General features: G+C 39.0%; 1 protein-coding gene across 5 annotated transcripts in view; it reads left to right on the forward strand.

Moving 5' to 3' along the window:
• The window catches only part of ARHGAP18 (Rho GTPase activating protein 18), a 79358-nt gene extending 68544 nt beyond the window's left edge, over positions 1 to 10814 (forward strand). For 3 of the 5 annotated variants that reach the window (XM_015858567.2, XM_015858566.2, XM_032443636.1), the window contains exons 13-15: positions 5422 to 5546; positions 7266 to 7327; positions 9781 to 9872. In XM_015858567.2, coding sequence (XP_015714053.1) covers positions 5422 to 5546; positions 7266 to 7327; positions 9781 to 9872 — 279 coding nt within the window. Of the gene's footprint in view, positions 1 to 5421; positions 5547 to 6280; positions 6406 to 7265; positions 7328 to 9780 lie in introns of those variants that run through there. The other 2 variants (XM_015858565.2, XM_015858568.2) reach the window with 2 other exon arrangements.
• The last annotated feature ends 2168 nt before the right edge of the window (positions 10815 to 12982 follow it).

The following is a 12982-nucleotide window of genomic DNA, read 5'->3' on the forward strand; positions in this document are numbered from 1 at the left end:
AATAGATAGGTTTCATAGTTACAGGTTACCATTGTAACACTTTTGGAAGGTTGAGATGTTTATCTTTTCCCTGGATTTTTCAAAATGTTTCTATTTGGAAAAGTGATATCACACAGGTTGTTTCGGTTTGGGTGTCTGACACAAAAGTAGATTGTATTTGTACAGGGAACAAGTATTGTGACAGCGTTCAGTATCTGAAGATTTAGCCGTGTTGATGCCCAATAGAATTCCATGAGTTTACTTAAAACAAATACCTCTCAATTAAGTTTCAGATTTGGTATTTTGGAAATGTTTGGAAGCTAAGGTAGCATTTAATGATTCTTCTGCCCACAGGAACTCCTGTACCACTGAAGTCTTTGTCCCAGTGAATTTAAGTATTCCTGATAAAGTGAAGCATGCTAGAGCGTGCACCGCTTCCCATCCTAATTTCCTGTTCCCTTCCCCCCATAAAAACAAAGCAAACAAACAAAAAACCATGTGAAAACTGATAAAATGCTCCTTATGTAGTTACTGTTCAACTGTCTCCTCCCAACTTAACCCAATGAATACTGTCTGTAGTTCAGGATGTTAAAAACTTCTTCCAGACCCATCAGTGATGCCATGTATGTTGCAGTTTAACACTGCAGAACTCTTTCAAAAGGCACAAAAGTTCTGTGGCATTGCAGTGTGATTATTTTCCTGTACTTTAGAAATACTTTTATTTGGCTTCTCCCAATAATGTAGAAACAGTTCAAAAGTATATCCCAGGCACCTTCAATTTGTTTGTTACTTACAACTTCAATAAAGTTAATAATTGCTATTTTTAGAGCTTGCTGTGCTATTGCAGTACAGTATCATATTATAATGCATTTGAAAGACAGATAACACCAATTATACGTGTTTCCACAACGTAATGAATCCGTACCAGAAAATACCATCTTGTGAGCTGAGATCAAACTGAAGATTTCAGTGAATTAGAGACACCTTGTGGTAGTTTATAAAAATGCATTGGTTTGAATCTTACTTAACAAGTATGTGTATGACAAACGGTTAAAAAATAAACAACAAAAAGTTGTCATTTTCTGATCAAAGCAAAGATGGTTAACACATAAAGGCAAAAAACAGAGTATGGCATGTGAATATGTTTTCTATGGTATCCACCTGAATTGATATTGCAAATCTGTGTGTGCATGTGTATTACATACATATGTATGTAATACATATGCATATATACACACACACACACACACACACACACACACATATATATATATGAATCTGCAAAAACATGGATCCTTTGGACAGTTGCATCGAGCATCTGCTAGGACCATATATTTAAGTGTTTTTGCCCCACTTTCCATGCAGTAGTGGCATGTTTTTAAAATGAATTGAGCAGTACTTTGCCACTCTTTCATATCTATATGACTATACTTGGAGTAATCTATGCAGAAAACTAGGAGTTATCTACAGTTTTAAAATAAAGCTAATTAAAAATTGACTTTTATTTTGTACTGTCTAATATGGAGAGGATTCTTTGAATACAGTTCAGCAGAATTAATGTGGGCTGACACTTAAAGGAATGCTGCCATCCACTGTTCAACAGAGAAATGACAGCAAATGCGCTGAAATAGGCAAGTGCTATTACAGCTTCACATATCACAATTTTTTTTTTGTAATTCAGTGCTGATGATTTTTATAGTAAAATATGTCTTTTTAATCCACTAGAGAGTTATGACTGAAGTCTCATGTAATACTTACCCAAAATTCTTACCTAAGCATAAATGGAAGGTTGCTATCAAATAATTTTCTTTAAGCCCCAGAAATCGCTGGGGATTCCCTGCAAAATTAAATAGATTTTTTTCACACGTTTTTCACTCCTATTCAAAGCATTCCATAATTAGGGTGCCTGGGAACACAGTACTCTTAAAACCATATTCCCAGGTATGATATGGCTTCATTGTAAATGACATTTATACATTTTTCTGTGTGGCTGAAATTGCCTCAGTTCTTAAAGTTCTTTAAGAAAAAAGCTTCCCCCACTGTCCCCCTTCAATTATCAGTTTATACTGCCTTAGCTTGAAATTGAGGTGATTTAACTGTGCAGTTTCTGGACTAAACTCCACCATTAGATGGCAAGTGAGGCACTTAAACTTGTGAAGCACTGCTCTTGTGAATGCTGTCTGAAAATGCTGAGAGTTAATTATCTTGCTTGAGGTTGAATAAAACCTAAGTGAAAGTTACGCATGCTGGTGGCACACCACGTGGTTAAACAGAGATAGCCAGAGCTTGAGTCACTTCCATAATCTTCCTTCAATGTTTCCATGGCAGTCAGCTCATTTGGTAATCTGCATAAATCTTATATCTCATGAGGCTTTTCTATCAGTCTCTCTCCCTCTTTTAAGGCAGAATTTCCTGTGCAAAGGGGGTAGATTTGGGGCAAAATCTTTGAGAGTGATTAATGGGGTTTATGAAGGCTGATAGCTTTTGGGGGCAGCTAAGTATGCAATTATATGGCCCAAGATTATGTTAGGGAGTAAGTCTTTATGCTGTGATGGGTGTGTACAGTGCTTTAGGCTTTAGCCAGGCAAAGAAAGATGCCCTAGTGACTGCAAGTGTATCCACTAGAATAGCTAATAGATACAACCTGTCACTGTATTCCTCTACATATTGCAATTGTTCCAAAATAAATGAGCAGCCTTGTTGGTGGCAAAATACAACGCTACTAGGTTTGTCTAATAGATCTGTACAGTTCATTGTCCCAGGTGAGGTGCACTACTTGCAGTTCGAAGAGAACAACTGCATCCCAATTCTTTCAGGTTTGTCTCTCACTTAGCAAGTTCATTTTAACTCCAGTTTTGTTCTTCATAATCCTGTACTTCTTCCTTGGTTGGTATCATTTGCACATTTAGTAAGTATAAATCCATCATCTGAATCAATAGTGAAAATACCGTGCAGTTGCTTCATCCCTCCCTTTGTCTAGCCTGATGAATATCCAAGCATGTCATGCAGAGTAATCAGCAAGAGATCCGCTGCAGATCCTACAGCCAAGTACCTGCAGCTCTTTTGTGAAACATAAAGTTTCTATGGAAAGCCCTAATTTGAATGTTTTGAATTGTGCTGTGCAGAGAACAGTTCCTTCTGTGAGTCTGCTCCTAGATGATTTATGGTCACTTTTTTTCTGTCCCACCAACTTGTGTAGTGAATGGACTAGAGGATATTCATTATCTGTTGTTCGGCACCATGAACATACTGTGCAGCTGAGCATGAATAAATGTAGGTAGTGCAAGTAGCAAAATGCATTCATTAGCTGAGCTAATAATGATTCTGTTTAAATAAACAGTAATTACTCTGACTGTAATGTTACTGCTTGGTGGACATTACTCATTCTTCTCTCATACACTCAAGGCAGGCAGCTTTTTAAATCATTTATTAAATGCCTGCTGTACAGAGAAAAGGACTGTTAACCAACTGAATCTGGAGAAGAAGACTTCATTAAAATCAACTAAAACAAAATAGCACAGAATTATATACTAAAATGAAACAAATTTACAGTGAATATGATAGAAGACCATTTAGGGACAACTGTAAATAGCCTTTTCATCTTTAAAAGTTATGTATCCTTTTGCTAGGTAGCATCATCCCAACAGTCTGGAAAAAGAAAAAAAGAACATATAAACGGGTTATTTTTCAATCCAGTAGCTACAGCCATTGTTTCCATGGGTGAAGGCCTTAAAGAATAGATCAGGAAAATTTAGAGATAGGTATAGGGAATTGCTTTTTGAGATCCTTTGCAGCCTTATGAATCTTTGATTGTATGATTACTGTGAAGCAAGTTGTCAATTTGGTGATTCCTAATGCTTTATACATATGTAGTCATTATGCCTGTTATTTTAGAAACCAGTAAATAGAAGGACTTGATGTAGAAGGATTTCTTGGTTAAAATTACTAATAATAGCATGTCACTTATGCATATTAATAAGCCTTTAGCTTTCTAAGGAAAACATACTTTTGATTCTGAACAAATTAAAACTTGTTCTCTATTAGTTTAACTCACATGGTTTCAGAGAAGATATTCCTAGGTGCCCAGATTTGTTCATTTATTATTAAAGAACAGCCTTACAATTGCACTAAACAGTGGGAAAAAAGAAGAGAATGAACTGTCATAATAAACTTTGACCACTTATGTTTCTACATTTCCTTTTCTATCAAAATGAGTTCACTTGGATGATGTAATAAGAATAGAAAAATTACTTTAACATTTTCGTGATCATAAATTAAGAACTTATTCACAAATAAATTATGCCATCTGTAGCTTTAAATGTCCTGTCAGGCTGAGAGAGAGCTGGGGCTGTTCAGCCTGGAGAAGAGACAGCTCCAAGGTAACCAGATAGCAGCCTTTCAGAGATTATTAGAAAGAAGGGGGATAGGCTTTTCAGCAGGATATGTGGTGATAGGACAGGGGGAAACGGTTTCAAACTAAAAGAGGAGAGATCTAGGTTGGATATTGGGAAGAAGTATTTACAGTATGAGTGGTGAGGCATTGTTCCAATGTTCCAGGCTGCCCAGAGAGATGTTTGATGCCTCATCCTTGGAAACATTCAAGCTCAGGCTAGAGGGGCTCTGAGCAGTCTGATTGAGTTGCGGGTGTCCCTGTTCATTGCAGGGGAATTGGACTAGTTGACTTTTAAAGGTCCGTTCCAACTCTAAGGATTCTACGATTCTATGTACGAGTTGAACAGAAAAATGATCCTGTGGAACCCTCCTTCTCTATAAGTGATATTGTTGATGTTTGTCACCAAAGACTTTTGGGTTGAAATAACATACAAATCGGTTATGTAGGTTGACTTGCTGAATATATTCTGCATAATAAAAAATAGGAATAGAAAGCTCTTGTAATGAATATCTGTTTCAATAGGAAGTATTTCCTTAAAATAGGTATCACTTAAAGTAGAATGCCCTATGAATACTTCATGTTAACTTTCCCCCCACCCCCTCTCTGTCCTTTGGCATGAAATTCAGTTTAAAAAAAAGTGGAAAGGTTTCTTCTGGAAGTTTCAGGAGGGCATGGAATGAAGGAGCTGCTTGGCTTTCATGCTTACAGCATCCATCTTTTCTGTATCCGTCTCATATGCTTTTTGTCATACCTGAGTGTGTGTGTTCTTAATATAGCAATAGCTGTTATTTCTAACATCTTTGAAAAATAATTAAGCACTACTATTCTTTTGTTCTGAAGCTCTTTATATATGTAAAAAGAGATTTGAAGGCCTTATGCAATTTACTGAATTTCTCTGTAGTTACCGTATTTCTGCAGCGAAGTGTAGTAGAAAGTGGTAAAGTGCACTTACAGAGCACTGTACTGTTACTTATTCCATACTGTATTTTGAGTAACTCATCAAAGCCAGCTGCTCACAGCTTTGTTCCAACACCGTTATTGCTTTGCAGGCTGATGTTCCTCAGGGAGTGATACGGGTGCAAGCGCCTCATCTTTCAAAAGTTTCCATGGCAATACAGCTGACAGAAGAACTGAAAGCCAGTGATATAGTAGCCAGATTTCTCAGTGAGAAAAGGTACAGATACATTTTTGTTTTATTAACGTGTGTTCTATCAAGAAAAAAAAAAAGTTTAAAAGCAGTTTGAATCAAAGTGAGTTCATGAACTTTTTGGGTCAAATTTAGCCCACTAGAATATACACTTGAGGAATTAATCTCATGTTTATAATACCTCTAAGGCTCACGCAGCCCTCAGGAATGCACAGAAACTATTAGTAAAAACTGATCCACTCCTTAGTCTGATGGGCCAAGGGTACTTTTGTGATGTTCTCAGAAGAACAGATCTCCAAGAAAACAAGTCTAAGAAAGAAAGAGATGAGTAAAAGTGAAAACATTATATAAAAATAGCGTTAATATATAACAATAGTACAGATATCTGAAAATGTTGCTCATGCAGTGTTTTAAGAGGAAAGTTTAGTGTTATCCAATTCCACTGAGAAATGTTTTAGTAAAGCTTTTACATTTATTTTATATATACATGAGCAAAGTAAGAAACAGAATAGATTTAGCAAAGAAAGCCCAAATTATTACCACAGATGAGCATCATGCTAAAGCAGCAACATAGTGCTCTGGGTGAGATCAAGAAGCCAGTTTTTCTTAAAAGCTGTTTTCAGGGGCTTATATTTTTGACAGAAAGTTATTTTTTTTGGCTGCCCCATAGCATATATCTTTAGATATATAACAGTGAGAAAAATAAACTCTCTTTGTAATTCAGGGACTTCATTCCTCCTCTTTTTTTTCACTTCTTTTAGTTGCAGCAAAATTAAAACCAACAAGAATGTGGTTTCCCTACCCAACCGCTTGGCTTTTTCAGACATATGAAGTGTGTGAGGGGAATACTTATTTTTGCAGCAACAGTGAAAGAAAAATTAGAGGGTAAATATTAGGCTACTTGCTAATAACAATTGAATGCTTTTCTAAAAACCACAGACTCTTCACATCTATAAAGGCTGCTCCAAAAGTAATGCCTCCTCTTTTATTATCTTGGCTCATGACGTGAGAGTTGGTGTGGCAGTAGAAATTGAACCTTCCCACCAGTATTCCATTACATATTGTTGCTGTGTGACAGATGGCAGCAGAGGGGCAGTCTGACAGAATGGTGTCTGACATGGAAGTGCCCATGAAGCAAAAGTGTGGAATTGAATTCCTCCATGCAGAAAAATTGGCATCCATTGACAATTCATCAGTGCTTGCTAAATGTTTATGGAGTCCAAATGGTGAGCACAGTGAGGCAGTAGGTGGTGTGTTTCAGCAGTAGCAACAAAGACAGTGGGTCACCTGCACTGGTTCACATTGTTACAAGCGTGGTATGCAGGTTCTTGTTCATTGCTGGCAAAAGTGCATAGCTAATCACGGAGGCAACACTGAAAAATATTGTTTTCTTGCTGAGAATTTTTTCTGTCAAAAAGTGTAATTGTGTTCTTTTTTATCTGTTGTAGTTTCCCTGGGAAATACATAGGAGGTATTACTTTTGGAGTGACCTATGTATCTCATTTACACCTTTTCTGTAGTTTATTGCTCACTTGCAGGACTGTGTGCACTAGCATGCAGAGATGTTCTTGTTTGCTTACTTTATCGGTTATTGAGTATAAACACAAAGGATTTACAGCTGCTGCACTACTGATCTTAATTAGCAGAACTTCTACTAGAAGTGTCTCAGTTATTGGTGTAGAAAGTCTTTGCTAGAGTACAAGGTCTTTTGCAGTACAGTTAATCAGAGGTTTTTGTTCCCGACAGTGGAAATGTCCAAACACTCAAGAAAGAAGAGGTCTTTCTTTATGAAATAGGAGGAAATATCGGTAAGAATTGCTTCTGTACTTCTTTTGTTAGAATAAGACTGTTCAGCACTTAATAGATGGATTTACTGTGTGACTGCGTTTATTCACATCCTGACACTAAAGCAGAAAGTTAACCTTGAGGAGAAGGAAGCAAAGAAGGTGGTGTAATCATTCTGTTAGTAGTACATTATCATCTCTTCTAGAGGAGGAAGACTACTGTTTCAGATGTTCCTGATACATATGTACAATAAAGAAGCATAGAAAGATTGGATTGGAAGGTGCTTGAAGTTCATCTTCTTCATCTCTTTGTACTGAGGCATAATAAGTGAACTTACAGCCCTTCATGCTTCTCATTGGAGTGTTGCTTGCAGGCTCCAATGAGGAAATGACCATTAAAATAGAAAAATGAGCAAGTAATGAAATTTTCAAACAGTTAGTCTTTCCTGCTCTGTGTAACCACTGATTAAAGCAAATAGCAGATCAGCAAGGTGAAGGCCAAAGGCTAACACTGAAAGCAGTTCAGAAATTTCCTTTGATGAATACAAAAGTATTTTGTGTTAGGAATCAGTTCCCTTTATTTTTCATAAGCTGAGCAAAAAACCCTCAAAATCTGACACACCCCAAAACCTAGAAGACAGCATTGTATTGAACTTACATTCACTTTTTCCTTGTCAACCATGGCATATTAAGCTTTATCTGAAACTATAAACTCCCATGAATATACCATATGTCTGTACTTCAAATTTAAATACTGCACGTAGTTGCTATTTTTATCATTATTCCATTTAACCTAATCACTACTTCAATTTAATTTTTTATGTCTAAGCTAAAAAATTTAATGTAAGTTAAAAGTAACACTTTCATATTTTCCCTGCAAGAGATATGTTTTGTGCTCTTAGTAGCTTTGAAGGCAAAAAAGCCCAACAACCAACCAAACAAAAAAACACCTAAAAAGTAAGATATCTGGATGCCACCTTAGTATATCATCTTTCTCTTGCATATCCATTATATGCACAGTCTCTCATCTGAGACAAGAGGAACTCCTTGACATTCACCCGCTCTACAGGTTAATACAGACAGGCTTTCCAAATCTTTGCAGTTCCTTTCTTCCCAATGTGGCTGATGTACAAGGAGCCCAAAAGGGAGACAACCCGACAGTCTCATAATGTACTCCTATGCTTACTCTCACTGTTGTAATATGAGCAATGCTGACATCCTTTACCCTAACAAATGGAGCTGCTGGAGTCTCCAGACTTTTTTTTTAGTGTGTACCCAGTACAGTGTGGGGCTTCATGGCACTGAGCAGGACTTGTGCTATTGTTCATGAGCAGGATTGGATACAGAAGTCATAGCATTTCAGAATGGTTATGGTTGGAAGGGACCTTAATGATTATCCAGTTCCAGCCTCGTGCCATGAGCAGGGCTCCCACTCACTCTCCAGAGCCCCGTCTAATGTGACCTTGAATTCATCCAGGGATTAAACATCCACAACTTTTTTTTCCTGTGCTGTCACTGGGGGGCTTGTCCAGGAGTGTGGGTGGTACTTAGCACACTGGTTGGGATAAAAATGCCTGAGAGGAGACAGGCTGCCACCTGGCATGGGGAGGGGACAGAGGTGTATCAGGAAGAGCCTATTTGAGCAGACAATCTCATTTGCTTGCCTGTTCTAAGCAGGGTGTCAGGACAGCTGGCAGGCTGACCCCTCTGCAGGGTGACACCTCTGCCTGCCTTCTGCTTTTGGAGAATGCATTTCCAGAAACATCTGGATGGCAGATTAAAGAATCTACCAGTCATCTACCTCAATCACTTGTACAGTGGAGTAGGAGAGGGGCTGTAGTGAATAACTGCAAACGCAAAAGCCCCTGGGGAAATGAGAGGAGAAAGCTGATCTTGATGGAACAGCATGTTTTTTTCATCATAGCTACTGAACATAAATTAGTTGCTTGTAATGCACCAAAAACATTATACTACTTATATCTCTTGTGACAGTAACCACTAGAAGTGCTATACAGGAGTGTAACCGAGAGAAGCAGGGTGGGGAGCAATACCTTCTTAGCAAGGACAAACTCTGCTCAAACTTTCCATTTCAGAAAAGAAAGAAATGTTAATGGGTTTCAAAGGAATTTTGAATTAACCACAAGGCAATCAGGGCCCTGTTTTCCATTATTAAACCTTCAGAGAGTGGAGCTTCCATGCAAACAGTCTGTGTGAAGAATCTGACCCAGAGCCACAGAGTTGGAACCTCCCACAGTTTCCCTGACAGCCTCACCCTGCATCCTGTCCTCTGCAAGATAGATGAGCAGGATGAAAGCACTTCTAGACTTTAGCTATGTTGTCCATTGTTAAATGCCACAGAAATAACTTGAAAACCTAAATGGAATAAACCAGCAACTTTGTAAATAATTTCTTATTTTTAATTTATTTTTTTTCTTTACTGATGTTTTTTCCTTTTTTTTTTTTTTTTTTTTTTTAAGGGGAACGCTGCCTCGATGATGATACCTACATGAAGGACCTGTACCAGCTCAACCCAAATGCTGAGTGGGTTATAAAATCTAAGCAGAGCTAAGAAAATGGCAAAAGAACAAACCATGGACTTACTTTGTAATGCTGAACTTTTCAAAGGGGTAGTGTGTTCTTTCAACTTTTGGCTGTATTTATACATATTAATAGAAAAGGCAATGGAAACCCAACAGTGATTACCAGTAAATTTTCACTTTTACTTACAGCAAGATACCAGAAAGAACTTTTCCCATTTATTTGATACGAGAATAAGTCAGTTAAACATTTTAATGGCACTAATCTCCCTTGATGATACTCCCATCTGTTAGGTCTGGTTTCAGAAGAATTTATTTTTCAAACAGATGTTTAACCTCTTTATATTAGAGATCTAAAATCTGTTTGCATAGAAGTGTGTATCCGTATAGGTTTTTGCAGTGGTAGGACACTGGAGAACCAAATCCTAATCAGCACTTCTGAATGGTACAGTATTAAAAATACCTAAAACCATTTCTCAAGTAAGTGTGAAATTTGCAGGAAAAAAAACTGCAGTACAATGTATATTTTGTCTTTGGAAGTCCTAATTTTGTTCACTTTCTAGGTAAACCTTGATAGAAGCTATTTAAAAACAACTGTGAAACTGCTTTCTATGCATCCTTTTGCTAGATCTTTTTAATATTTTTATTCTTATTACGGTTGATTGTATTCTTGATATCATTATTATTATTATTTTTTATTTTAAAGTAGGACAGTATAACGCAGTGAGTCACTTTTAAAGCTCACCACTCTTGGCAGTGTCCCTTCTGGCATATTGTCACCACTAGGAAGATGTCTGAGTTTTTCAGCAGTGATGCTCGGATATGTTGCAAATGTTGATTTCAGGTGTTTTATTTTTGTTTTTTTTTTTTTTGGACATCTGATAGATTGCAGAGCATTTTGTGAACTGCCAAAATCTGCCAGTTATGAGCACAATAAAGACTTTCAGGATGAATAAAATAACTGTGGAGAGAAACTATAGGCTCAGTTTCACATAGAAGTCCACCAAACCTTTCACTCAAAATCAGGGTAAAGGTCTGCTGTGCATAGGTATTACCTACCACCAGCTTTACATCTGGTCTATCCTGGATGAGGCTAGAATTAAGTTCTACCTTCCCTGATAGATTCTGTCTAAACCACTTGAAAATATAGTCCAATGGTGAACTATTGCAAGTCCTCCTCTTGGCAGGGAAGGAAGGACTGAATGCTCCCTGTGGAAGTCACTGACACTGAACTGCAGACTGACATGGCTCACTGCAGCACAAATTGCTGTGGCTGTGGCTTTGGAACCCAGTCCCATAGCAATGCTTTGGGCTCATTTGAAACTGCGTATCACTTCACAGTTGATATGTAAACTAGCTCACCCCTGCTGTAGCGCATACCTGTGTGCTGACCACCTGAAGTAACTACTGTGAAATGATATCCTTGGAATTAAGCATTTTCTTCCTATGCACTCAGAATTACATTGACCTCATAGGGAATATCTATATACAATCAAGAACTGCATTTGATTTTGGTTTTTGTTTTTTTTTTAAACTTGATCTAAGCTGATTAAAGGACTCAGGGGCCTTCCTGCTGAGCTTTGGACACAGGCCCTGGCTGTGTTATTCCCTAAGAAACCACTGGAACTCTATTTTATACACAAGCAGTGAAGTAGAATTCTGACAGGTCCTGGAAAAAAATGTGGGCACCTTCTGATTTAGTTATCCACAGTGTATGAACAATTTGAGAGGTGTAAGTATTTATTGTTCTTACAAAGTCTCAGACAGGATGCAGAGAAGGATTCTCCAGACCGGGATGAAGGCAATTGGAGGCTGCTGCATCAGATCTGCTCCCTGTGCTGTCTCTGTGGGTACCCCTGTGGTGTTGCACTGTGCCATGGCGGCACTGCCCGTGAGACAAATCACTTTGTCAGTAGAACAAAACTCGCTTGCTGTCCTTTAAGGGATAGAGTAGAAAACCAGAGCAGTGCTTAGGCAAAATATTTATGAATCTAATGCAATGCATAGAAAGTGTTTTTTGTCATGTAACTCAGAAATGACGTGTGTTGTAGTACGTATAGTTCTGTATGCAGCTGCTCACAACTGGGACGCCAATCAGGAGCAAAGTGCTGAGGATGGAACAGCTGTATGGTTCTGGCATAGCATTACAACCGCCTGCTGGCTATGATATTTTAAGTAACTTTGTTTCTGGTTTAGTGCCATTATCTTTTTTTTTTTTTTTTAATTTAAAAAGCTCTTTTATAATTAAATATTATTATTTTTTTTTTCTGGACGCTCTTCTCCTTTGAGTTATTATGTGAAAAGTTACCATGGGTATGAAACACTAATGACAGCGCTAATGATAACAAGAGGGAACGGAACGCGCCCGGCCGCGGTGCTATGGCGCCCCCTCGCGGGCGGAGCTGGAGCTTACGCGGCTGTGAGCGAGCCGGGGAGAGAAGCGGCTGCGCGCTGCAAGCGTTGTCTTGCGAAGCGCTTCGTCTGCTTTGGGTGGCGTTCCAGATGCTTTTGTTTGAATGTTAAGTGTAGAGGTTGCCCTGGCTGCCAGCCCCTTTCCCAGCTCCCGGATTTTCGTCTCTGGGTGGCTCGTGCCTGCTCTTTCCCACCCCCTCCGCCGCCTCCACCCGGGGGGTCCTCTCATTCCCCTCTCACAAGAGAGCGCTGGGAGGGTGCCACCTTCCATCCCACCTTTGCCCTCAGTGTGCTGAGGTGGCCCTCAACCACAGGCCAGCAGGGGGGATTTCATGGAGACACTGGGGAGATGAGCGGGTCTGGGTGTGTGCTGTGACCATCAGGCAGCACTGTTGTGCCATGCGAGTGATGGAGCATGGGCATAGGTTGACCAGAGGCTGTGGAGTCTCCTCATTGAAGATCTTCAGAAGCCACCTGGATGTGATGCTGAGTACCCTGGGTCTCCCTCCTTGCCCAAGGGTTGGAGCAGATGGGCACACGGGTCCCTTTCCACCTCGGCCATTCCATGGTAAGCACTGGCACAGGCTTCCACGAGGCTGATCTGAACTCAGGGCCTTAGGAGATGCGCCCACTGAGGAGAAAATGCTTTAGGAAGTCCTGCCTAAAACTTTGCAATCCATTACTTTTCTTCCTAAAAGTTACTGAAGCTGTTTAACAAAATATGCTCTTT

The sequence above is a fragment of the Coturnix japonica genome, chromosome 3, assembly GCF_001577835.2.
Source record: "Coturnix japonica isolate 7356 chromosome 3, Coturnix japonica 2.1, whole genome shotgun sequence".
Taxonomy (NCBI): Eukaryota; Metazoa; Chordata; class Aves; order Galliformes; family Phasianidae; genus Coturnix; species Coturnix japonica.